At 41.9% G+C, this 27,707-nt stretch overlaps 1 protein-coding gene across 1 annotated transcript; it reads right to left on the bottom strand.

Moving 5' to 3' along the window:
* Positions 1 to 266: 266 nt before the first annotated feature.
* Positions 267 to 24,013, bottom strand: LOC117530636 (tumor necrosis factor receptor superfamily member 13B). The gene is made up of 3 exons (XM_034193518.1): positions 23,851 to 24,013; positions 7,322 to 7,438; positions 267 to 319 (listed from the first exon to the last, which is right to left on the bottom strand). The coding sequence occupies exons 1-3, from the start codon at positions 24,002 to 24,004 to the stop codon at positions 267 to 269; spliced, it is 324 nt and encodes a 107-aa protein (XP_034049409.1). The 5' UTR covers positions 24,005 to 24,013.
* Between the last annotated feature and the right edge of the window lie 3,694 nt (positions 24,014 to 27,707).

Below are 27,707 nucleotides of genomic sequence, written 5' to 3'. Positions count from 1 at the left end.
CACTGTGCACAAACAAAGACACACAGATTACATGTTGGACAACCGCTGTGGTTTCACTGACATAGAGTGCTTGCTCACGTTTAGAGTTCCGTCCTGGGAGGTGGTGTTTCCTGTCTGGTCTGGACCACTCCCTCTTTGTCTCTGGTTTGGAGGTTCTGTTCTTCTTCTTCCACTCTTTAGGACGACCACCAAAGCCAGAACCAAACTGGACAGCAGCAGCACCACGCTGAGGGACAGCAGGAAGTGGAGGGCAACGGTGGAGTCGTCTAAAAGGGGTCGGTGGCCAAGGTCGTTCTGGAATCTGCGATATGCCTGGAAACTTCAACCAGGAGACGTTGATCAGAGGAACACTGTGGCTCCTGTAGCCTCTAAAATGTCATGAACAGTTTACGATGCTCAGATTGTCCTGTGGTTTAATTAAAATGTTTAATTAAAATGCTTTTGTTGACTAGAAATACTCGTACAGTCACATCTGGAAGCTCAGTGCTCCCGCTAATGTGGGGCTATCACACACAAACAGGTTTTTAAAAAATAGATAAAAATTAATAAATTGGCCAAAATTACTGCCAGCAAACAGTCTTAAATTATTTTCAATCAATCAACATTTATTGATGTCGTGCTTGATGGTAAAATCAAAGATCAAGAATTAACAAAAAATAAAAACAGGCATATAATAGAGTTAAAAGGCACATAAAAACACGTCACAGTGCCACCAGGTGTTAAAAGCCACTTAGAATAAATAAGTCTTAAGGAGGTAACTTTGTTCCACAGTCTAGGTTCAGAGTTTTGTATTTTGAAATCAGAACATCTAAAGTAAAGTCGACCAGATGCCGTAATGTCCGACTGTAAGTGAGGAAAGTTTAAAACTTCACACAGGTACGAAGGTGTAAGAACATTAACAGCTTTAAAAACAAACAGTAATATCTTAAAATCAATTCTAAAATCAATCAATCAATTTTTTTTATATAGCGCCAAATCACAACAAACAGTTGCCCCAAGGCACTTATATTGTAAGGCAAGGCCATACAATAATTATGTAAAACCCCAATGGTCAAAACGACCCCCTGTGAGCAAGCACTTGGCTACAGTGGGAAGGAAAAACTCCCTTTTAACAGGAAGAAACCTCCAGCAGAACCAGGCTCAGGGAGGGGCAGTCTTCTGCTGGGACTGGTTGGGGCTGAGGGAGAGAACCAGGAAAAAGACATGCTGTGGAGGGGAGCAGAGATCGATCACTAATGATTAAATGCAGAGTGGTGCATACAGAGCAAAAGAGAAAGAAACAGTGCATCATGGGAACCCCCCAGCAGTCTACGTCTATAGCAGCATAACTAAGGGATGGTTCAGGGTCACCTGATCCAGCCCTAACTATAAGCTTAGCAAAAAGGAAAGTTTTAAAGCCTAATCTTAAAAGTAGAGAGGGTGTCTGTCTCCCTGATCTGAATTGGGAGCTGGTTCCACAGGAGAGGAGCCTGAAAGCTGAAGGCTCTGCCTCCCATTCTACTCTTACAAACCCTAGGAACTACAAGTAAGCCTGCAGTCTGAGAGCGAAGCGCTCTATTGGGGTGATATGGTACTACGAGGTCCCTAAGATAAGATGGGACCTGATTATTCAAAACCTTATAAGTAAGAAGAAGAATTTTAAATTCTATTCTAGAATTAACAGGAAGCCAATGAAGAGAGGCCAATATGGGTGAGATATGCTCTCTCCTCTAGTCCCCGTCAGTACTCTAGCTGCAGCATTTGAATTAACTGAAGGCTTTTTAGGGAACTTTAGGACAACCTGATAATAATGAATTACAATAGTCCAGCCTAGAGGAAATAAATGCATGAATTAGTTTTTCAGCATCACTCTGAGACAAGACCTTTCTGATTTTAGAGATATTGCGTAAATGCAAAAAAGCAGTCCTACATATTTGTTTAATATGCGCTTTGAATGACATATCCTGATCAAAAATGACTCCAAGATTTCTCACAGTATTACTAGAGGTCAGGGAAATGCCATCCAGAGTAAGGATCTGGTTAGACACCATGTTTCTAAGATTTGTGGGGCCAAGTACAATAACTTCAGTTTTATCTGAGTTTAAAAGCAGGAAATTAGAGGTCATCCACTGTCTTTATGTCTGTAAGACAATCCTGCAGTTTAGCTAATTGGTGTGTTTCCTCTGGCTTCATGGATAGATAAAGCTGGGTATCATCTGCGTAACAATGAAAATTTAAGCAATACCGTCTAATAATACTGCCTAAGGGAAGCATGTATAAAGTGAATAAAATTGGTCCTAGCACAGAACCTTGTGGAACTCCATAATTAACTTTAGTCTGTGAAGAAAGATTCCCCATTTACATGAACAAATTGTAATCTATTAGACAAATATGATTCAAACCACAGCAGCGCAGTGCCTTTAATACCTATGGCATGCTCTAATCTCTGTAATAAAATTTTATGGTCAACAGTATCAAAGCAGCACTGAGGTCTAACAGAACAAGCACAGAGATGAGTCCACTGTCCGAGGCCATAAGATCATTTGTAACCTTCACTAATGCTGTTTCTGTACTATGATGAATTCTAAAACCTGACTGAAACTCTTCAAATAGACCATTCCTCTGCAGATGATCAGTTAGCTGTTTTACAACTACCCTTTCAAGAATTTTTGAGAGAAAAGGAAGGTTGGAGATTGGCCTATAATTAGCTAAGATAGCTGGGTCAAGTGATGGCTTTTAAGTAATGGTTTAATTACTGCCACCTTAAAAGCCTGTGGTACATAGCCAACTAATAAAGATAGATTGATCATATTTAAGATCGAAGCATTAAATAATGGTAGGGCTTCCTTGAGCAGCCTGGTAGGAATGGGGTCTAATAAACATGTTGATGGTTTGGATGAAGTAACTAATGAAAATAACTCAGACAGAACAATCGGAGAGAAAGAGTCTAACCAAATACCGGCATCACTGAAAGCAGCCAAAGATAACGATACATCTTTGGGATGGTTATGAGTAATTTTTTCTCTAATAGTTAAAATTTTGTTAGCAAAGAAAGTCATGAAGTCATTACTAGTTAAAGTTAATGGAATACTCAGCTCAATAGAGCTCTGACTCTTTGTCAGCCTGCTACAGTGCTGAAAAGAAACCTGGGGTTGTTCTTATTTTCTTCAATTAGTGATGAGTAGAAAGATGTCCTAGCTTTACGGAGGGCTTTTTTATAGAGCAACAGACTCTTTTTCCAGGCTAAGTGAAGATCTTCTAAATTAGTGAGACGCCATTTCCTCTCCAACTTACGGGTTATCTGCTTTAAGCTACGAGTTTGTAAGTTATACCACGGAGTCAGGCACTTCTGATTTAAAGCTCTCTTTTTCAGAGGAGCTACAGCATCCAAAGTTGTCTTCAATGAGGATGTAAAACTATTGACGAGATACTCTATCTCACTTACAGAGTTTAGGTAGCTACTCTGCACTGTGTTGGTATATGGCATTAGAGAACATAAAGAAGGAATCATATCCTTAAACCTAGTTACAGGCGCTTTCTGAAAGACTTCTAGTGTAATGAAACTTATTCCCCACTGCTGGGTAGTCCATCAGAGTAAATGTAAATGTTATTAAGAAATGATCAGACAGAAGGGAGTTTTCAGGGAATACTGTTAAGGTCTTCTATTTCCATACCATAAGTCAGAACAAGATCTAAGATATGATTAAAGTGGTGGGTGGACTCATTTACATTTTGAGCAAAGCCAATAGAGTCTAATAATAGATAATAATAATAATAGGCTGTCATTCTCAGCATCTGTGTGGATGTTAAAATCGCCCACTATAATTATCTTATCTGAGCTAAGCACTAAGTCAGACAAAAGGTCTGAAAATTCACAGAGAAACTCACAGTAACGACCAGGTGGACGATAGATAATAACAAATAAAACTGGTTTTTGGGACTTCCATTTGGATGGACAAGACTAAGAGTCAAGCTTTCAAATGAATTAAAGCTCTGTCTGGGTTTTTGATTAATTAATAAGCTGGAATGGAAGATTGCTGCTAATCCTCCTCCTCGGCCCGTGCTACGAGCATTCTGACAGTTAGTGTGACTCGGGGGTGTTGACTCATTTAAACTAACATATTCATCCTGCTGTAACCAGGTTTCTGTAAGGCAGAATAAATCAATATGTTGATCAATTATTATATAATTTACCAACAGGGACTTAGAAGAGAGAGACCTAATGTTTAATAGACCACATTTAACTGTTTTAGTCTGTGGTGCAGTTGAAGGTGCTATATTATTTTTTCTTTTTGAATTTTTATGCTTAAATAGATTTTGCTGGTTATTGGTAGTCTGGGAGCAGGCACCGTCTCTACGGGGATGGGGTAATGAGGGGATGGCAGGGGGAGAGAAGCTGCAGAGAGGTGTGTAAGACTACAACTCTGCTTCCTGGTCCCAACCCTGGATAGTCACGGTTTGGAGGATTTAAGAAAATTGGCCAGATTTCTAGAAATGAGAGCTGCTCCATCCAAAGTGGGATGGATGCCGTCTCTCCTAACAAGACCAGGTTTTCCCCAGAAGCTTTGCCAATTATCTATGAAGCCCACCTCATTTTTTGGACACCACTCAGACAGCCAGCAATTCAAGGAGAACATGCGGCTAAACATGTCACTCCCGGTCCGATTGGGGAGGGGCCCAGAGAAAACTACAGAGTCCGACATTGTTTTTGCAAAGTTACACACCGATTCAATGTTAATTTTAGTGACCTCCGATTGGCGTAACCGGGTGTCATTACTGCCGACGTGAATTACAATCTTACCAATTTACGCTTAGCCTTAGCCAGCAGTTTCAAATTTCCTTCAATGTCGCCTGCTCTGGCCCCAGAAGACAATTGACTATGGTTGCTGGTGTCGCTAACTTCACATTTCGCAAAACAGAGTCGCCAATAACCAGAGTTTGATCCTCGGCAGGTGTGTCGTCGAGTGGGGAAAAAACGGTTAGAAATGTGAACGGGTTGGCGGTGTACACGGGGCTTCTGTTTAGGGCTACGCTTCCTCCTCACAGTCACCCAGTCGGCCTGCTTTCCCGGCTGCTCGGGATCTGCCAGAGGGAAACTAATGGCGGCTAAGCTACCTTGGTCCGCACCGACTACAGGGGCCTGGCTAGGAATAACTAAACATTTCACACCCAGAGCAGAAAAGTGCGGGAGAGACAGGAGAAGCCGCCATTCTAAACCGGCTAAGAGCTAGTAGCTGCGCTAAGCTAGCAGATTCCTAAAAACACACAAAGTGAATAATGTGTAAATAATTTAGAGGTGATTCAGCAGAGAGAGTGCTTTAGTTAAGGCATGTGAAGATTACACTGTGAAACAAATTGTTATCTAGATAACTAGATCAATCTAACTGCACAGATTAAACAGCTAACAGATACAGAAAAACACCGCTGTGCTCCGGAACAGGAAGTGATACAATACTGCAGTGAGAGCCAACCACCAGTAGAGGCAAGCAAGAGTCCAATGAACTAGAAGCTAGTGAAGTGAGGAAAGTACAGGAGTAATATGCTCATTTCTGGAAGTGTCCATTAAAAGGAGCAGCAGCATTTTGCACAAGTTGGATCCGTCCATGAGAAGACTGGGTGTGAATTAAACCAGCGTGACGTGTGTTACAGTCATCAAGTCTGGAGCTGATAAAAGCAGAAATAGTCATCTGACGATCACGTCGACTGAGGAAGGACTTTACTTTAGCCAGAAGATGAAAAAAAAAAGTTTTTCTGTTGATCGAACCTCAAACAGCTGAAGCTTCAGGTGAAGGATGTTTTGGGAGAGACACTGATTTACATCATGAATACAATTAAACAATGAAGTCAAAGCATCACTCCCTTTGGTCCTCATAGGCAGATAGATTATCAGATCATCTGCATAACAATGAAAGGACAGATTGTGCCCAGCTATAATTGACCCCAATGGAATAATGTGCAAAGAAAATAGAATAGAGCCAAGAATAGAACCCTGTGGCACTCCACAACAAAGAGGAGCAACTGATGAGTGGAGGTCACCAATAACCACTCCTTTCAGCCAAATATGATTTAAACCACTTAAGCACAGTACCATGAATGCCAGTAAGGTGCTCTAACCGGAAAACACGTACTGTGTGACCCACAGTGTCAAAGGCTGCTGTGAGGTCCAACAGAACCAGCACAGCAGGATTCAGACCGAGTGATGTCATGATGTACTTTTAAAAGTGCCGACTCGGTGCTGTGTCGTGATCTAAACCCATACTGGAATTTTTCAAAGATGTGATTGTTTTCTAAAAATAACTAGAACTGTAAAAAACAACCTTTTTCTAAAACCTTCGAGAGAAATGGCAGATGTGACACGGGTCTAATATTTGACCAAACTGAAAAGTCCAGGTGAGGTTTTTTATGGTGGGGTCAAATCACAGTGCATTTAAAATCAGCTGGAACAGACCCTGAGTTAACAGGAGTTAACAGGAGTTAATAGGAGTCAGGACACCGGACAGGATTAAAAACCTCTTTCAGCACTTTAGCTGGAACAACATCTAAAGGACAAGCTAGTGGGTACGGTGTGTTTCTGGACCTCACTGAGGGACGAAAGAGACGGACTCAAAGTGCTCAAGCACAGGAGAATGTGCACGAGAGAGACAGATCAATACCTTTCTGATCAGCTTTCTGTCTGACTTATGAGTCTCTGCCAGTAAAAAAACAACTGAAGAAACGGCTCACAGGTCGTGGTTGTAGCGTCCGTCAAAACAGAGGGTCATGGGTTTACAACTGAGTTTATAGTCTGAAATAACACTCTGGGACGAGGACAACTGCTGGACATAATATGAGACAGATAATGAGCTTCAGCCTTCTGATAGACTGTCCCTCAGAACACCCAGAGGTGCCTGTAGTTTGTCCTTTTTCCACCTTCTCCACCTGTCTGCAGCGATGCCTGAGGGCACGGGGTCGAGACATTTAACCAGGGGTCAGATCTTGATTTAGTGGATTTGCAGCCAAAAGGGGGCAGCAGAGTCCAGAATCTCTGAGCATGTGGAGTGGAACGAAGACGGAATGTTTTCTGGGAATAAAGGAGACACCAGCTCATGAGATCAGGATGAGTCAAGGTTCTGGCCGCTGTCCTTTACACCTGAGCCCCTTTGCTTTTGTCTTTTATAACCTGCACTGAACACCCTCGAGCTTTTATTTTGAAAGTATTTGAATTCAGATAACTTCATTGGGAGCACATTGGAGGTATTTTACTCTATACGAATAACACAAAAGCATCCAGTTGGTTGGTGACGTGGTGGGCGTCGATGTTTCACCGTGCGTGTGTGTGTGTGTGTGTGCGGTAGCCCCTCACTGTTACAGTGCGGTGAACATTCTGCAGGATGGCGTCCGCAGATGTCGGCACAGCTCACACATTTCTTCAGCAGGCCGTCGTAGTAATGAGCAGACGTGACCTTGCAGCGCGCAGACACTAAGACACACACACACACACACACACACACACACACACACACACACACACACACACACACACACACACACACACACACACACACACACAGGGGGACAGGAAATTGTTCTGTTATTTCAGAATTAAAGGGAGACTTTTCTTTCCATTTTCAGAAATGTTGGCAGGACTTACTCAAGAGCTCATCCACCATCAGTTAAATCAGTAAAAGGACCAGTTTTATCTTAAAGAAGAACAAAGAACCTGTTCAACTCTGACATTTGGATGTGGATTCAGAAATATTTTTGTTTCCTTTTATGTATCGGTCAAAGCTTTATTTGATTATATATATATATATATATATATAAAATCAAAGTGTTTTCAGATGATCTCCACAAAACCAGCTGCAAAAAAAAATTATTAAGAGACAAAACATAAATTCTGGTGCTGATTTGGATCTGGACTTGGATTCTGGGTTCATCTTAGGTTTTAGGGTTTTGTTTTGTTTTTAATTGTGCAATGAGGCCCAGTTCCAATTCTGTTTATCTCCACAAAACCAGGATCCACATGCAGATCTGCACCAGAATGTTCACTTACACAGTAAGATTGGACATTTTAAGAAAATTAAATAAAATCTGAGCAGTTTATTGCAAAATTTTCAACAGATGATAAAAATTGGCATAATGACAAACTGACCAACTCAGCCACATGGGGTGTGCAGCCAGTACATTCTGAGTGCCAGTCCCAAGCCCGGATAAATGACAAGGGTTGCGTCAGGAAGGGCATGTGGCGTAAAACAAGCCAACCCAACTATGCAGACTCAGAATCGAATTTCCATACCAAATCGGTTGTGGCCCGGGTTAACAACGTCCACCACCGGTGCTGTTGCCGAACAGGGTGCGTGTGGAAATTGGGCTACTGCTGGGTAAAGGTGACGAAGAGGAGGAGAACGTTTCCACCAACAGCGGGAGAAGAAGAAAACTAGAAGGGTGGAAATGAGAGTGGGGACTTTGAATGTTGGTAGTATGACTGGTAAAGGGAGAGAGCTGGCTGATATGATGGAGAGGAGAAAGGTAGACATATTGTGTGTGCAAGAGACCAAGTGGAAGGGAAGCAAGAGCAGGAGCATTGGGGGGTGGGTACAAGTTGTTGTACCATGGTGAGGACAGGAAGAGAAATGGTGTTGGGGTCATTTTAAAGGAAGAGTATGGTAAAAGTGTGTTGGAGGTTAAGCGAGTGTCTGACAGGGTGATGAGTGTGAAGTTGGAAATTGAAGGGGTGATGATGAATATCATCAGTGCATATGCCCCACAGGTAGGTTGTGAGATGAAGGAGAAAGAAGATTTCTGGAGTGTGTTAGATGAGGTGGTGGAGAGTGAACCCAAGCATGAAAGAGTGGTGATAGGAGCAGACTTCAATTGGGCATGTTGGTGAAGGGAACAGAGGTGATGAGGAAGTAATGGGTAGATACAGTAGTGTTCAGAATAATAGTAGTGCTATGTGACTAAAAAGATTAATCCAGGTTTTGAGTATATTTCTTATTGTTACATGGGAAACAAGGTACCAGTAGATTCAGTAGATTCTCACAAATCCAACAAGACCAAGCATTCATGATATGCACACTCTTAAGGCTATGAAATTGGGCTATTAGTAAAAAAAAAGTAGAAAAGGGGGTGTTCACAATAATAGTAGTGTGGCATTCAGTCAGTGAGTTTGTCAGTTTTGTGGAACAAACAGGTGTGAATCAGGTGTCCCCTATTTAAGGATGAAGCCAGCACCTGTTGAACATGCTTTTCTCTTTGAAAGCCTGAGGAAAATGGGACGTTCAAGACATTGTTCAGAAGAACAGCATAGTTTGATTAAAAGGTTGATTGCAGAGGGGAAAACTTATACGCAGGTGCAAAAACTTATAGGCTGTTCATCTACAATGATCTCCAATGCTTTAAATGGACAAAAAACCAGAGACGAAAACGGAAAACAACCATCAAAATGGATAGAAGAATAACCAGAATGGCAAAGGCTCACCCATTGATCAGCTCCAGGATGATCAAAGACAGTCTGGAGTTACCTGTAAGTGCTGTGACAGTTAGAAGAGGCCTGTGTGAAGCTAATTTATTTCCAAGAATCCCCCACAAAGTCCCTCTGTTAAATAAGACGTGCAGAAGAGGTTACAATTTGCCAAAGAACACATCAACTGGCCTAAAGAGAAATGGAGGAATATTTTGTGGACTGATGAGAGTAAAATTGTTCTTTTTGGGTCCAAGGGCCGCAGACAGTTTGTGAGACGACCCCCAAACTCTGAATTCAAGCCACAGTTCACAGTGAAGACAGTGAAGCATGGTGGTACCACAGGCTTTTAAGGTGGCAGTAATTAAACCATTACTTAAAAAGCCATCACTTGATCCAGCTATCTTAGCTAATTATAGGCCAATCTCCAACCTTCCTTTTCTCTCAAAAATTCTTGAAAGGGTAGTTGTAAAACAGCTAACTGATCATCTGCAGAGGAATGGTCTATTTGAAGAGTTTCAGTAAGGGTTTAGAATTCATCATAGTGAAGGTTACAAATGATCTTCTTATGGCCTCAGACAGTGGACTCATCTCTGTGCTTGTTCTGTTAGACCTCAGTGCTGCTTTTGATACTGTTGACCATAAAATTTTATTTTATGTTTATCTAATAGATTACAATTTGTTCATGTAAATGGGGAATCTTCTTCACAGACTAAGGTTAATTATGGAGTTCCACAAGGTTCTGTGCTAGGACCAATTTTATTCACTTTATACATGCTTCCCTTAGGCAGTATTATTAGACAGCATTGCTTAAATTTTCATTGTTACGCAGATGATACCCAGCTTTATCTATCCATGAAGCCAGAGGAAACACACCAATTAGCTAAACTGCAGGATTGTCTTACAGACATAAAGACGTGGATGACCTCTAATTTCCTGCTTTTAAACTCAGATAAAACTGAAGTTATTGTACTTGGCCCCACAAATCTTAGAAACATGGTGTCTAACCAGATCCTTACTCTGGATGGCATTACCCTGACCTCTAGTAAAACAGTCTTTTTCAAGACTTTTTTACTTTTTTTTACTTTTTTACCGTGCTCCAACGCCTAAAGAAGACCTCTAACGGTCGAAGCATCGCGACGGAGCTCTTTTATCAGCTAACCTTCATCAGCGTTGGCAAGCTAACTAGCTTGCTAACGCTTTCGTTTTTATTTTTATTTTATTTTTTAGCACTGTTGTCGTGCTGCTCCACAGCCTGCCTAGTGGATTTTTATTTTATTTTAGCACTGTTGTCGTGCGTTACCTGTGCTGCTCCACAGCCTGTCCAGTGGATTTTTATTTTATTTTTTGGCGCTGTTGTCGTGCGTTACCTGTGCTGCTCCACAGCCTGTCCAGTGGATTTTTATTTTATTTTTTACCACTGTTGTCGTGTGTTACCTGTGCTGCTCCACAGCCTGTCCAGTGGATTTTTATTTTATTTTTTACCACTGTTGTCGTGTGTTACCTGTGCTGCTCCACAGCCTGTCCAGTGGATTTTTATTTTATTTTTTGGCGCTGTTGTCGTGTGTTACCTGTGCTGCTCCACAGCCTGTCCAGTGGATTTTTATTTTATTTTTTACCACTGTTGTCGTGTGTTACCTGTGCTGCTCCACAGCCTGTCCAGTGGATTTTTATTTTATTTTTTACCACTGTTGTCGTGTGTTACCTGTGCTGCTCCACAGCCTGTCCAGTGGATTTTTATTTTATTTTTTACCACTGTTGTCGTGTGTTACCTGTGCTGCTCCACAGCCTGTCCAGTGGATTTTTATTTTATTTTTTACCACTGTTGTCGTGTGTTACCTGTGCTGCTCCACAGCCTGTCCAGTGGATTTTTATTTTATTTTTTACCACTGTTGTCGTGTGTTACCTGTGCTGCTCCACAGCCTGTCCAGTGGATTTTTATTTTATTTTTTACCACTGTTGTCGTGTGTTACCTGTGCTGCTCCACAGCCTGTTCAGTGGATTTTTATTTTATTTTTTGGCGCTGTTGTCGTGCGTTACCTGTGCTGCTCCACAGCCTGTTCAGTGGATTTTTTTTTTTTTTTTTTTAGCACTGTTGTCATGTGTTACCTGTGCTGCTCCACAGCCTGTTCAGTGGATTTTTATTTTATTTTTTACCACTGTTGTCGTGTGTTACCTGTGCTGCTCCACAGCCTGTCCAGTGGATTTTTATTTTATTTTTTACCACTGTTGTCGTGTGTTACCTGTGCTGCTCCACAGCCTGTCCAGTGGATTTTTATTTTATTTTTTACCACTGTTGTCGTGTGTTACCTGTGCTGCTCCACAGCCTGTCCAGTGGATTTTATTTTATTTTTTACCACTGTTGTCGTGTGTTACCTGTGCTGCTCCACAGCCTGTTCAGTGGATTTTTATTTTATTTTTTGGCGCTGTTGTCGTGCGTTACCTGTGCTGCTCCACAGCCTGTTCAGTGGATTTTTTTTTTTTTTTTTTTTAGCACTGTTGTCATGTGTTACCTGTGCTGCTCCACAGCCTGTTCAGTGGATTTTTATTTTATTTTTACCACTGTTGTCGTGTGTTACCTGTGCTGCTCCACAGCCTGTCCAGTGGATTTTTATTTTATTTTTTACCACTGTTGTCGTGTGTTACCTGTGCTGCTCCACAGCCTGTCCAGTGGATTTTTATTTTATTTTTACCACTGTTGTCGTGTGTTACCTGTGCTGCTCCACAGCCTGTCCAGTGGATTTTTATTTTATTTTTTACCACTGTTGTCGTGTGTTACCTGTGCTGCTCCACAGCCTGTCCAGTGGATTTTTATTTTATTTTTTACCACTGTTGTCGTGTGTTACCTGTGCTGCTCCACAGCCTGTCCAGTGGATTTTTATTTTATTTTTTACCACTGTTGTCGTGTGTTACCTGTGCTGCTCCACAGCCTGTCCAGTGGATTTTATTTTATTTTTTACCACTGTTGTCGTGTGTTACCTGTGCTGCTCCACAGCCTGTCCAGTGGATTTTTATTTTATTTTTTACCACTGTTGTCGTGTGTTACCTGTGCTGCTCCACAGCCTGTTCAGTGGATTTTTATTTTATTTTTTGGCGCTGTTGTCGTGCGTTACCTGTGCTGCTCCACAGCCTGTTCAGTGGATTTTTTTTTTTTTTTTTTTAGCGCTGTTGTCGTGTGTTACCTGTGCTGCTCCACAGCCTGTTCAGTGGATTTTTATTTTATTTTTTACCACTGTTGTCGTGTGTTACCTGTGCTGCTCCACAGCCTGTCCAGTGGATTTTTATTTTATTATTTTATTTTATTTTTTTATTTTTTTTTTTATTTTTTTTTAGCACTGTTGTCGTGCGTTACCTGTGCTGCTCCACAGCCTGTCCAGTGGATTTTTATTTTATTTTTTACCACTGTTGTCGTGCGTTACCTGTGCTGCTCCACAGCCTGTCCAGTGGATTTTTATTTAGCGCTGTTGTCGTGCGTTACCTGTGCTGCTCCACAGCCTGTCCAGTGGATTTTTATTTTTATTTTATTTTAGTTTTTAGCACTGTTGTTGTGCGTTACCTGTGCTGCTCCACAGCCTGTCCAGTGGATTTTTATTTTGTTTTAGCACTGTTGTTGTGCATTACCTGTGCTGCTCCACAGCCTGTCTAGTGGATTTTTATTTTGTTTTAGCACTGTTGTCGTGCATTACCTGTGCTGCTCCACAGCCTGTCTAGTGGATTTTTATTTTGTTTTAGCACTGTTGTTGTGCATTACCTGTGCTGCTCCACAGCCTGTCCAGTGGATTTTTATTTTGTTTTAGCACTGTTGTTGTGCATTACCTGTGCTGCTCCACAGCCTGTCTAGTGGATTTTTATTTTGTTTTAGCACTGTTGTTGTGCATTACCTGTGCTGCTCCACAGCCTGTCCAGTGGATTTTTATTTTGTTTTAGCACTGTTGTTGTGCATTACCTGTGCTGCTCCACAGCCTGTCTAGTGGATTTTTATTTTGTTTTAGCACTGTTGTTGTGCGTTACCTGTGCTGCTCCACAGCCTGTCTAGTGGATTTCTATTTTGTTTTAGCACTGTTGTCGTGCGTTACCTGTGCTGCTCCACAGCCTGTCCAGTGGATTTTTATTTTTATTTTATTTTATTTTTTAGCACTGTTGTGCGTTACCTGTGCTGCTCCACAGCCTGTCTAGTGGATTTTTATTTTATTTTAGCACTGTTGTCGTGCGTTACCTGTGCTGCTCCACAGCCTGTCTAGTGTCGGATTCCCTGTTTGGGAATCCGCTAGCTTAGCGTAGCTACTAGCTCTTAGCCGTTTTAGCATGGCGGCTTCTCCTGTCTCTCCCGTACTTTTCTGCTCTGGGTGTGAAATGTTTAGTTATTCCTCGGCCTCTTTTAGCAGTAACGATACATGTAATAAGTGCAGCTTATTCGTAGCTTTGGAGGCCAGGCTGGACGAATTGGAGGCTCGGCTCCGCACCATGGAAAATTCTACAGCTAGCCAGGCCCCTGTAGTCGGTGCGGACCAAGGTAGCTTAGCCGCCGTTAGTTCCCCCCTGGCAGACCCCGTGCAGTCGGGAAGGCAGGCTGACTGGGTGACTGTGAGGAGGAAGCGTAGCCCTAAACAGAAGCCCCGTGTACACCGTCAACCCGTTCACATCTCTAACCGTTTTTCCCCACTCGACGATACACTCGCCGAGGATCAAACTCTGGTTATTGGCGACTCTGTTTTGAGAAATGTGAAGTTAGCGACACCAGCAACCATTGTCAATTGTCTTCCGGGGGCCAGAGCAGGCGACATCGAAGGACATTTGAAATTGCTGGCTAAGGCTAAGCGTAAATTTGGTAAGATTGTAATTCACGTCGGCAGTAATGACACTCGGTTACGCCAATCGGAGGTCACTAAAATTAACATTGAATCGGTGTGTAACTTTGCAAAAACAATGTCGGACTCTGTTGTTTTCTCTGGGCCCCTCCCCAATCAGACCGGGAGTGACATGTTTAGCCGCATGTTCTCCTTGAATTGCTGGCTGTCTGAGTGGTGTCCAAAAAATGAGGTGGGCTTCATTGATAATTGGCAAAGCTTCTGGGGAAAACCTGGTCTTGTTAGGAGAGACGGCATCCATCCCACTTTAGAGGGAGCAGCTCTCATTTCTAGAAATCTGGCCAATTTTTTGGGATCCTCCAAACTGTGACTGTCTAGCGTTGGGACCAGGAGGCAGAGCTGTGGTCTTACACACCTCTCTGCAGCTTCTCTCCCCCTGCCATCCCCTCATTACCCCATCCCCGTAGAGACGGTGCCTGCTCCCAGACCACCAATAACCAGCAAAAATCTATTTAAGCATAAAAATTCAAAAAGAAAAAATAATATAGCACCTTCAATTGCACCACAGACTAAAACAGTTAAATGTGGTCTATTAAACATTAGGTCTCTTTCTTCTAAGTCCCTGTTGGTAAATGATATAATAATTGATCAACGTATTGATTTATTCTGCCTAACAGAAACTTGGTTACAGCAGGATGAATATGTTAGTTTAAATGATTCAACACCCCCGAGTCACACTAACTGTCAGAATGCTCGTAGCACGGGCCGGGGCGGAGGATTAGCAGCAATCTTCCATTCCAGCTTATTAATTAATCAAAAACCTAGACAGAGCTTTAATTCATTTGAAAGCTTGTATCTTAGTCTTGTCCATCCAAATTGGAAGTCCCAAAAACCAGTTTTATTTGTTATTATCTATCGTCCACCTGGTCGTTACTGTGAGTTTCTCTGTGAATTTTCAGACCTTTTGTCTGACTTAGTGCTTAGCTCAGATAAGATAATTATAGTGGGCGATTTTAACATCCACACAGATGCTGAGAATGACAGCCTCAACACTTCATTTAATCTATTATTAGACTCTATCGGCTTTGCTCAAAAAGTAAATGAGTCCACCCACCACTTTAATCATATTTTAGATCTTGTTCTGACTTATGGTATGGAAATAGAAGACTTAACAGTATTCCCTGAAAACTCCCTTTTGTCTGATCATTTTTTAATAACATTTACATTTACCCTGATGGACTACCCTGCAGTGGGGAATAAGTTTCATTACACTAGAAGTCTTTCAGAAAGCGCTGTAACTAGGTTTAAGGATATGATTCCTTCTTTATGTTCTCTAATGTCATATACCAACACAGAGCAGAGTAGCTACCTAAACTCTGTAAGGGAGTTAGAGTATCTTGTCAATAGTTTTACATCCTCATTGAAGACAACTTTGGATGCTGTAGCTCCTCTGAAAAAGAGAGCTTTAAATCAGAAGTGTCTGACTCCGTGGTATAACTCACAAACTCGTAGCTTAAAGCAGATAACCCGTAAGTTGGAGAGGAAATGGCGTCTCACTAATTTAGAAGATCTTCACTTAGCCTGGAAAAAGAGTTTGTTGCTCTATAAGAAAGCCCTTCGTGAAGCTAGGACATCTTTCTACTCATCACTAATTGAAGAAAATAAGAACAACCCCAGGTTTCTTTTCAGCACTGTAGCCAGGCTGACAAAGAGTCAGAGCTCTATTGAGCTGAGTATTCCATTAACTTTAACTAGTAATGACTTCATGACTTTCTTTGCTAACAAAATTTTGACTATTAGAGAAAAAAATACTCATAACCATCCCAAAGATGTATCGTTATCTTTGGCTGCTTTCAGTGATGCCGGTATTTGGTTAGACTCTTTCTCTCCGATTGTTCTGTCTGAGTTATTTTCATTAGTTACTTCATCCAAACCATCAACATGCTTATTAGACCCCATTCCTGCCAGGCTGCTCAAGGAAGTCCTACCATTATTTAATGCTTCAATCTTAAATATGATCAATCTATCTTTGTTAGTTGGTTATGTACCACAGGCCTTTAAGGTGGCAGTAATTAAACCATTACTTAAAAAGCCATCACTTGACCCAGCTATCTTAGCTAATTATAGGCCAATCTCCAACCTTCCTTTTCTCTCAAAGATTCTTGAGAGGGTAGTTGTAAAACAGCTAACTGATCACCTGCAGAGGAATGGTCTATTTGAAGAGTTTCAGTCAGGTTTTAGAATTCATCATAGTACAGAAACAGCATTAGTGAAGGTTACAAATGATCTTCTTATGGCTTCGGACAGTGGACTTATCTCTGTGCTTGTTCTGTTGGACCTCAGTGCTGCTTTTGATACTGTTGACCATAAAATTTTATTACAGAGATTAGAGCATGTCATAGGTATTAAAGGCATTGCGCTGCGGTGGTTTGAATCATATTTGTCTAATAGATTACAGTTTGTTCATGTAAATGGGGAATCTTCTTCACAGACTAAAGTTAATTATGGAGTTCCACAAGGTTCTGTGCTAGGACCAATTTTATTCACTTTATACATGCTTCCCTTGGGCAGTATTATTAGACGGTATTGCTTAAATTTTCATTGTTACGCAGATGATACCCAGCTTTATCTATCCATGAAGCCAGAGGATACGCACCAATTAGCTAAACTGCAGGATTGTCTTACAGACATAAAGACATGGATGACCTCTAATTTCCTGCTTTTAAACTCAGATAAAACTGAAGTTATTGTACTTGGCCCCACAAATCTTAGAAGCATGGTGTCTAACCAGATCGTTACTCTGGATGGCATTTCCCTGATCTCTAGTAATACTGTGAGAAATCTTGGAGTTATTTTTGATCAGGATATGTCATTCAAAGCGCATATTAAACAAATATGTAGGACTGCCTTTTTGCATTTACGCAATATCTCTAAAATCAGAAAGGTCTTGTCTCAGAGTGATGCTGAAAAACTAATTCATGCATTTGTTTCCTCTAGGCTGGACTATTGTAATTCATTATTATCAGGTTGTCCTAAAAGTTCCCTAAAAAGCCTTCAGTTGGTTCAGAATGCTGCAGCTAGAGTACTGACGGGGACTAGCAGGAGAGAGCATATCTCACCCGTGTTGGCCTCCCTTCATTGGCTTCCTGTTAATGCTAGAATAGAATTTAAAATTCTTCTTCTTACTTATAAGGTTTTGAATAATCAGGTCCCATCTTATCTTAGGGACCTCATAGTACCATATTACCCCATTAGAGCGCTTCGCTCTCAGACTGCGGGCTTACTTGTAGTTCCTAGGGTTTGTAAGAGTAGAATGGGAGGCAGAGCCTTCAGCTTTCAGGCTCCTCTCCTGTGGAACCAGCTCCCAATTCAGATCAGGGAGACAGATACCCTCTCTACTTTTAAGATTAGGCTTAAAACTTTCCTTTTCGCTAAGGCTTATAGTTAGGGCTGGATCGGGTGACCCTGGACCATCCCTTGGTTATGTTGCTTTAGACGTAGACTGTGTTTCATAATTATTGTATGGCCTTGCCTTGCAATGTGGAGCGCCTTGGGGCAACTGTTTGTTGTGATTTGGCGCTATACAAGAAAAAAGTTGATTGATTGACTGTGAGAAATCTTGGAGTCATTTTTGATCAGGATATGTCATTCAATGTGCATATTAAACAAATATGTAGGACTGCTTTTTTGCATTTACGCAATATCTCTAAAATCAGAAAGGTCTTGTCTCAGAGTGATGCTGAAAAACTAATTCATGCATTTATTTCCTCTAGGCTGGACTATTGTAATTCATTATTATCAGGTTGTCCTAAAAGTTCCCTAAAAAGCCTTCAGTTAATTCAAAATGCTGCAGCTAGAGTACTGACGGGGACTAGAAGGAGAGAGCATATCTCACCCATATTGGCCTCTCTTCATTGGCTTCCTGTTAATTCTAGAATAGAATTTAAAATTCTTCTTCTTACTTATAAGGTTTTGAATAATCAGGTCCCATCTTATCTTAGGGACCTCATAGTACCATATCACCCCAATAGAGCGCTTCGCTCTCAGACTGCAGGCTTACTTGTAGTTCCTAGGGTTTGTAAGAGTAGAATGGGAGGCAGAGCCTTCAGCTTTCAGGCTCCTCTCCTGTGGAACCAGCTCCCAATTCAGATCAGGGAGACAGACACCCTCTCTACTTTTAAGATTAGGCTTAAAACTTTCCTTTTTGCTAAAGCTTATAGTTAGGGCTGGATCAGGTGACCCTGAGCCATCCCTTAGTTATGCTGCTATAGACTTAGACTGCTGGGGGGTTCCCATGATGCACTGAGTGTTTCTTTCTCTTTTTGCTCTGTATGCACCACTCTGCATTTAATCATTAGTGATTGATCTCTGCTCCCCTCCACAGCATGTCTTTTTCCTGGTTCTCTCCCTCAGCCCCAACCAGTCCCAGCAGAAGACTGCCCCTCCCTGAGCCTGGTTCTGCTGGAGGTTTCTTCCTGTTAAAAGGGAGTTTTTCCTTCCCACTGTTGCCAAGTGCTTGCTCACAGGGGGTCGTTTTGACAGTTGGAGTTTTTCTGTAATTGTTGTATGGCTTTACCTTACAATATAAAGTGCCTTGGGGCAACTGTTTGTTGTGATTTGGCGCTATATAAATGAAATTGATTTGATTTGATTTGGTGCAAGCATCATGATATGGGCATGTTTCTCCTACTATGGTGTTGGGCCTATATATCGCATACCAGGTATCATGGATCAGTTTGGATATGTCAAAATACTTGAAGAGGTCATGTTGCCTTATGCTGAAGAGGACATGCCCTTGAAATGGGTGTTTCAACAAGACAATGACCCCAAGCACACTAGTAAATGAGCAAAATCTTGGTTCCAAACCAACAAAATTAATGCCATGCAGATGTGAAGAAATCATGAAAAACTGTGGTTATACAACTAAATACTAGTTTAGTGATTCACAGGATTGATAAAAAAGCAGTTTGACATAATAGTTTTGAGTTTGTAGCGTCAATAGCAGATGCTACTATTATTGTGAACACCCCCTTTTCTACTTTTTTTTTACTAATTGCCCAATTTCATAGCCTTAAGTGTGTGCATATCATGAATGCTTTGTCTTGTTGGATTTGTGAGAATCTACTGAATCTACTGGCACCTTGTTTCCCATGTAACAGTAAAAAATATACTCAAAACCTGGATTAATCTTTTTAGTCACATAGCACTACTATTATTCTGAACACTACTGTATGGTATCAAGGATAGGAATGGGGAAGGACAGATGGTAGTTGATTTTGCAAAAAGGATGGAAATAGCTGTGGTGAATACCTACTTTAAGAAAAGGGACCAGCACAGGGTAACATATAAGAGTGGAGGAAGGTGCACACAAGTGGACTACATTCTTTATAGGAGATGCAAGCTCAAATAAATCAGAGACTGTAAGGTGGTGGCAGGAGAGAGTGTTGTTAGACAGCATAGGATGGTTTGTAGGATGACTTTAGAGGTAAAGAAGAAGAAGAGAGTGAAAGCTCAAGAAAGAATCAGATGGTGGAAGCTAAAGGAGGAAGACTGTTGTGTGAAATTTAGCAAGCAGGTGAGAGAAGCACTGGTTGGAGGGGAAGCAATTTTGGACAACTGGAAAAGTACTGCAGATGTGGTGAGGGAGACAGCTAGGGCAGTACTGGATATGACATCTGGACAGTGGAAGGAAGACAAGGAGACTTGGTGGTGGAATGAAGAAGTCCAGGAAAGCATAAGGAGAAAGAGGTTGGTGAAAAAATTTTGGGATGGTCGGAGAGATGAAGAAAGTAGACAGGAGTACAAGGAGATGCGGCGTAAGGTGAAACGAGACGTGGCAAAAGCGAAGGGAAAAAGCATATTGCGAGCTGTACAAGAAGTTCAATAGTAAGGAAGGAGAAAAGGACTTGTACCGATTGGCCAGACAAAGGGACAAAGCTGGAAAGGATGTGCAGCAGGTTAGAGTGGTAAAAGATGCACATGGTAATGTGCTGACAAGTGAGGAGTGTGTGCTGAGAAAGTGGAGGGAATATTTTGAAGAGCTGATGAATAAAGAAAATGAGCAAGAGAAAAGCTGGATGATGTGGTGAGACTAAATCAGGAAGTACAAGAGATTATTAGTAAGGAAGAAGTGAGGGCTGCTATGAAGAGGATGAAGAGTGGAAAGGCAGTTGGTCCAGATGACATTCCAGTGGAGGCATGGAAATGTCTAGGAGAGACGGCAGTAGAGTTTCTAACCAGATTGTTTAATAAAATCTTGGAAAGTGAGAGGATGCCTGAGGAGTGGAGACGAAGTGTGCTGGTTCCTACTTTCAAGAGCAAGGGTGATGTGCAGAGCTGCAGTAACTACAGAGGCATAAAGTTGATCAGCCACAGTATGAAGTTATGGGAAAGAGTAGTAGAAGCTAGGCTTAGAAAACAGGTGAAGATCTGTGAGCAGCAATATGGTTTCATGCCGAGAAAGAGCACTACAGATGCAATGTTTGCTCTGAGAATACTGTTGGAGAAGTACAGAGAAGGCCAGAAAGAGTTACATTGTGTGTTTGTGGACTTAGAAAAAGCTTATGATAGGGTGCCAAGAGAAGAGCTGTGGTATTGTATGAGGAAGTCTGGAGTGGCAGAGAAGTATGTTAGGGTAGTGCAGGACATGTACAAGAATAGTGTGACAGCGGTGAGATGTGCAGTCGGAATGACAGACTCATTCAAGGTGGAGGTGTGATTACACCAAGGATCAGCTCTGAGTCCTTTCTTGTTTGCAGTGGTGATGGACAGGTTGACAGATGAGATCAGACAGGAGTCCCCATGGAATATGATGTTTGCAGATGACATTGTGATCTGTATTGAGAGTAGAGAGCAAGTTGAGTCTAGTCTGGAGAGGTGGAGATATGCTTTGGAGAGAAGGGGAATGAAAGTCAGTAGAAGCAAGACTGAGTACATGTGTGTGAATGAGAGGGAGCCCAGTGGAATAGTGCAGTTACAAGGAGTAGAAGTGGTGAAAGTAGATGAGTTTAAATATTTGGGGTCAACTGTTCAAAGTAATGGAGAGTGTGGTAGAGAGGTGAAGAAGAGAGTGCAGGCAGGGTGGAGTGGGTGGAGAAAGGTGGCAGGAGTGATTTGTGACCGAAGAATATCAGCAAGAGTGAAGGGGAAAGTTTACAAGACAGTAGGGAGACCAGCTATGTTGTATGGTTTAGAGACGGTGCCACTAACAAAAAGACAGGAGGCAGAGCTGGAGGTGGCAGAGGTGAAGATGTTGAGATTCTCTTTGGGAGTGACAAGAATGGACAAGATTAGGAATGAACATATCAGAGGGACAGCTCAGGTGGGACGGTTTGGAGACAAAGTCAGAGACGCGAGATTGAGATGGTTTGGACATGTGCAGAGGAGGGACCCAGGGTATATAGGGAGAAGGATGCTGAGGATGGAGCCACCAGGCAGGAGGAGAAGAGGGAGGCCAAAGAGGAGGTTCATGGATGTGCTGAGAGAGGACATGCAGGTGGTTGGTGTGACAGAGGAAGATACGAGGTCTATTAGATAATAAACCGACCCTTTTATTTATTTTTTTTAACTATATGGATTTGAATGACGTGCGATTACACCAATCATGCTTGAACCCTTGTTCGCATGCGTGAGTTTTTTCACGCGTGTCGGTGACGTCATTTCCCTGTGGGCAGGCCTTGAGTGAGATGTGGTCCCGCCCTCTCGGCTGAATTCCTTTGTTTCACACGCTGCTCCAGACGGCGCGCGTTGCTTTATCAAAAAATTTTCTGGACCTGTGAGTAATATCCGAGTGGACACTATTCGAGAAATTTAGCTGGTTTTCGGTGAAAAGTTTAACGGCTGATGAGAGATTATGGGGTGTTTCTGTCGGTGTAAGGACTTCCCACGGAGCGGGACGTCGCGCAGCGCTTCCAGGTGCCGTCGTCGGCCTGTTTCGACCTGAAAACATCCTAATTTAAGGCTTAATTCACCCAGGACGTCGTGAGAGAACAGAGAAGATTCAGAAGAGGCCGGCATGAGGAGTTTATGTGGACATTCTACTGTTTAAGGATATTTTGTAATGAAAGACGTGCGCGCAAATTCACTGAGTCGTTTCCGTGACGACTCGGCGAATCTGTGTGCGCCGCGACAGGAAAAACACCTCCGTGTTGAAAACCATTTGTAAAATTCAGGCGGCTTTTAATGGCTTTCAACAAGTGAGTAACTGAGAAATTGTTTAACAGCTTGGGCATGTTCCAACTTGTCCGTTAAGGTTTCCAACGGAGGTGTTTTTCCTGTCGCGATCCCCCGCGGACGGGTCCGGCCCGACATGCGACTCTGCCCGCACGTTCTTTCATTACAAAATGTCTGTTAACAATGGAATGTCCGAATAAACTCCTCATGCCGACTTCTTCTGAAAGTTCTCTGTTCTCTGACGACTTACTGCGTCAACAGAGCCTGAAATGTGGAAGTTTTCAACTTGAAACGGCGAGACGCTGCCGCCTCGAAGCGCAGATTGCCGTCAGGCGCCGTGGGCCGTCCTTAAAGCGACACTACCAGACCAAAATCTCTCATCAGCCGTTAAAATTTTTCCTGAAAACCAGCTGAATTTATCGAATGGTGTCCACTCAGTTGTGCCTTACAGCTTTGAAAGCAGCAGTCTCTGAGCCAATCCTAAACAATGAAAAAAATCGACGAGAGGGTGGACGACTCCTCACTCAAAGACTGCCCACAGGCGAATGACGTAACCGACAGGCGTGAAAAAACTCTTGCATGCCCACGAGGGTTCAAGCATGTCTGATGTAATCACACGTGATTCAAATCCATATGGTTTTTGAAAAAATAATAAGGTCGGATACTTTTCTAATAGACCTTGTACAGAGGACAGGGTGAGATGGAAACGACTGATCTGCTGTGGCGCCCCCTAACGGGAACAGCCGAAAGACAAAGAAGATAATGACAAATTTTATGAGTTCAAAAAATTCTATTAAATTTTGATGTTGGAATCCAGAAAATGCTGGATTTAGTTGAAGCAGATAATTCAATTTTCTCTCAGGTTATTTATGTTATTTAAGAATTTTGAATATCAAGTCCTTTGGGGGTCATTGCTGAATTTTTTAAAATTTATTTATTTTTTAAAGACATTTTGGCTCATTCTGTATGGCCACACTTCAAGTAAAAAGAATGTAAAAAAAAAAAATTAAATATGTGTTAGAAGATGAATTTACAGAAAATAAATCTGACCTCCGGATCAAATCCATCTAAACTCAGAGAAACCACGTAAGTTCCTGAGTTACTTTATATTTGGTAACTGTTTTTTGTTGTGTTAATTAGAAAATGTGCTGCTTGAATTCACATTTTTCTGTGACTTTCTTCCAGATCTTCACATGAATGCAAAAAAGGTTCCGTTGACCTTTGACTTTCTTCATACATGTGAAGAGTTCAGATCCAAAACTCAGAGTCCATCAGTGTGCAAAGTATAAAAAACCAAAAATGTTTTCATTTTATTGATGGAAAAATTTGCATTTTCTATTGTTGACTTTTAAATTCCCAATTTAAGTTGTTTTCCAGACTTTAAAAAACTATGGACTTTGAGGGTTTTGCATCTGAACTCTTCATTTTTCTTTTTGTTCCTTTACTCACCACAGAAGCTGCTGCAGCCGGTGGGCGTGTCCGAGTCCCCACAGCGCTCTCCACAGCTTACACACTGTTGGACCAGAGTGTCCCAGTACTGGCCCAGGGGGCAGCGCCGACCCGGCAGCTTGGTACCGCTCCTCACATATCTGGCCGGGCTCATGTTTGATGTCACACCCGGTTACACTGACGCAGACAGGAAACAGCCACAGCAGGTGAACGAGCCGAACTGCAAGAAGGCAGATCGGTCACCATGGAAGTTCCTGGTAAAGAAAGAAAGAAAAAAAAAAAAACTAGATTCATTGCCTGGTGAAATTCTGACCTTTGGCCACAATAACTTTGACCTTAACCTGAAAGGGCAGTTCAAAAGTCCACCTACATATCTGTGCAAAGGTCCAACCACATCAAGTCGGGTCGGTCTTCATCCACAGACTGTGTTTTGTAGAACTTCAAGAGTCTTTAGTGACTTTGTGTCAAACCAGCATTTTAATTAATTTTATTTATGTCATTTATACAGCGCCAAATCACAGCAAAGTGCTTCACACATTTTTAAACAAATCCTGCAAAAAAAAAAAAAAAAGCCCAAACTCATAATTCAGAGTTTAATGATGAGTGACAGATCATGTCTTTGTTCTGAAACTGGGCCTCATTCGCCTCACTGAGCTGAGACTCGTTGGACTGTGATCCACAACTTTGACTCCTCCCCCCATCCTGCCCCCCCCCCAGAGATTAAACTTGGTTTATTTTGGGCTCGAGTACAGTTGTCAAATTGATCCTGTTTTACTCATCTGTCTTGAAACTAGATGTACAATCATATCAGACTTACTTCTGATAAAAAATATTCACAAATAATGTTTAGAATTAACTAAATAACTGTTTATATTCAACTTGTTGCATGCAGAAATGTGAAAACTCACAGTGGCCTCTCATCAGAGTTAAAATTGAAATGACAAATGCAAAAGCGTGGGGGGGGGGCAACTAGCTGAATATAAACATTTACTTTATTTAGCTGTGTTATTTAGCTGTGATTTTTCTTTTCTTTTTTAAACCGCAGCGCCACTTGCTGAAGGCGTCACGAGGACGACCGATAACACAAGTCCAGAAATCACACAGAGGGTCACTCACCGGATGTGATGAAGCAGCAGCGGGATGATTCTGTGTGTGAAGATGAGTAAGACGGCCTTTTATGTTGGCATGGATGCTAATTTGAGTATGAACTCATTGCCAGGTCTAAGACATCCCCCTTCCCCCCCCCCCAGGGTGAGAAGGCTCGCCCTCCCCCAATACCAGTATAAGCAGAAACTACAAACATATTCAGCCTGTGTGTATTTCTACATGAGGTATGATTTGAGTTTTTGCTGCCTGGGTTAGATGCATAGAAGAGTATCATCTGCATATAGAGAAAGTTGATGGGAAATTCCGTCAGTCTTTTTCAAAAAGGTTTAATTTGCATCCAGAGAAGTTGAAAATAAACCTTTCGACAATGTGACACTTTTTCCACCCCATCGAAGGCTTGTATTGTTTTTGTTGTTTTCATACATGTCAACCCCTTTGAGGGTCCACCTGTATAACCAAGTATATATATATGTTTATTTGAAATGGGACAGTACATATTAATAAACATAGTTACATGTAAATATGCCGGATTGTAGCAACATGCTAATTTCCATCTGTAGTCCCAGTAACATAGAAACAGACTAAGAACACACAACATACCAAAATAAATTAATCATGACAGAAAAACAATGAAAAGAAAATACACATACAAATATTTACAATTCAAAGTAACAATAATTGATAGTTAATAAGCAGCCGACAGGTGGAGGAACCAAAAGAGTTTCCTGATGGATGTTGAGGTGCAAAAGTTCTGTATTAAAGTGACAAGTGCTACGTGCAAAGTGCTTCAGTCCCTGGTTGTAATTACACATTACAGTACTGGGTTGTACTGCACGTTGCCCAATACACTCCTTTGCACATGCACAAGTGTAAATATTGCACAGGGTGTCATACACAAGTTTATTGTGTAAAGACTACTAAACCGTTTAATAAAATAAAGTACACAAGGGCATTGTGTTCATATAACTGAAAAAAAACTAGAGTGGTGCCTCCACAGGTGAATTGTTTTTTAGGCTCCAGATGGTTACATGTCTGATTTGTCAGTAACCAAACTTTCAACTGTCCTTTGAAGGTACTGAATGTGGTGCTCTCCCTGATTGTGACTTGGAGGTTGTTCTAAGCTTGTCCACCTTTAATGGAGAACATGTTCTGACCAAAGGTGGTCCTTCTATTGGGGTCATCTCACAGTCACCACTTGTGTCAGATCTGTGAGTCTTTCTATGTGTATGAACGGCCTGCCATCTTGTCCAGGGAGAGTTATAGACTCCACTTAACATTATGGTATCCAGGGATTGGCACCAGCACCCACAGGCCTCAGGGCCCACATGGGACTAACCTCTTGCTGTAACATAAGTGTCATCCATGAGGAATGCCACAGTAGACACTTTAGAGGTTTTTGAGCTCTAAATTGTCAATTTTTTTTGTTAAAATGACCAAAAAACACAGTACTTTTGTAGAGTTAAAGTGACTCTGCAGAGGACATGTGATCACAATCCAAACAGTGTAAGATCAACTTTCTCATTGTGTTAACACTGTAAGGAATCAAGCTGATGGACTTCAAGAGTTACTTTACACTCTGACAAGAGTTGATTTCACACTGTTTTAACTGCTGTAGTCACTGTAGAGTCAGTTTAACTCTGCAGACTTCACTGAGTGTAAAACATATTTATTCCTCTTCAGCAGCGGATGTGACTTGAAGCCGTTTTCAGGGTGTTTTGATGACAACAACTTGTCTTATACATTTAAAGTCCTACATGTCTTCAGCTGGAACTCAAAGTGGGACAATAAAACTTCAGAGTTTGACTTCAGACTGAAGCGCTGCCGTGCAGCTGGTGGACAGGAAGTGATGTCGTGAAAAGGTGTTAGTTCTGTTTTGTGACATTTGAAAGCAACACGAGCGTGAACTTCTCTCTGAGACCGACAGCTGCTGCTGATCGTGTGGATTTTCCAGCTTCTGACTCGTCTTCAACATGTTCTTTTTTTGGGGGGGGGGTCATTCCATCAGGTCGTTGTGAGAATAAACTGAAGAACTGAGCATGTGAAGAAGTAGAACTTCCACTTTGGTCCACAAACTTACTGTTTTGTTTGATGAGTCACAGTGAAACTTGAAGCTTCTCTCAGCTTTTAGTTTTGAACCAAAGTTTGTTCAGGACACGTCCCGTTCATATTCCAGAGCGGCACGGAGTGTCACAACCAGGAACAGCTGCTCCACCAACTGATCCAGATTTCCTCTCTGAGTTCATCATTATGTCGTCACATCAATATGTTGTTTTAGTTTATGATCCACCTACTTCATGCATTTGGTTCAATACAAATTAATTCCCAGTTTTTGCAGGTGTGAGGTCACCTCAAATTCAAAGGTCATGTAGCCAATAGGAAGGTGATAAATGGCTTCATATGTGACCTTGACTTGTAACCAGTTTTGCTAAAAAATCAAATCACTCTGTCCTTGGCTGACCCTGAATCACTGCTTGATGTTTGGTCCAAACGGCTTCCAAACTCTTTGAGATGCTCACACAGAAGCACGCAGTGAAACGCTCACATGCACCACAGCACATGTGTCTACAAACGATGTGTAGAGAAGAAAACTGGCTTCTCAGAATCCAACCGCTCGTCTGCGCAGTGACACCCAGGTAACCGACCCGTTGGGGTGACGTATGGTGGGGACTTTGTGTGCCATGCAGCCGCTACGGTAGCCATGAAGGATCAGGTGGTGACAGTTTGTGAAGGTGGATGAAGGCTGCTGCAGG

This window comes from Thalassophryne amazonica, chromosome 18, assembly GCF_902500255.1.
Source record: "Thalassophryne amazonica chromosome 18, fThaAma1.1, whole genome shotgun sequence".
NCBI lineage: Eukaryota > Metazoa > Chordata > Actinopteri > Batrachoidiformes > Batrachoididae > Thalassophryne > Thalassophryne amazonica.
The sequence above is the reverse complement of the archived record's forward strand: the minus strand, read 5'-3'. Positions and strand labels throughout refer to the sequence as shown.

Excerpts from the sequence above, each read along its gene's own strand:
- LOC117530636 (XM_034193518.1), bottom strand. The coding sequence starts at position 24,004 with ATGAGCCCGGCCAGATATGTGAGGAGCGGTACCAAGCTGCCGGGTCGG. Across the intron at positions 7,439-23,850 it reads CGGCTGCAGCAGCTTCTGTG|TGTCTGCGCGCTGCAAGGTC; the intron begins GTGAGTAAAGGA and ends TGTGTGTCTTAG. Across the intron at positions 320-7,321 it reads ATGTTCACCGCACTGTAACA|TTTCCAGGCATATCGCAGAT; the intron begins GTGAGGGGCTAC and ends TCCTGGTTGAAG.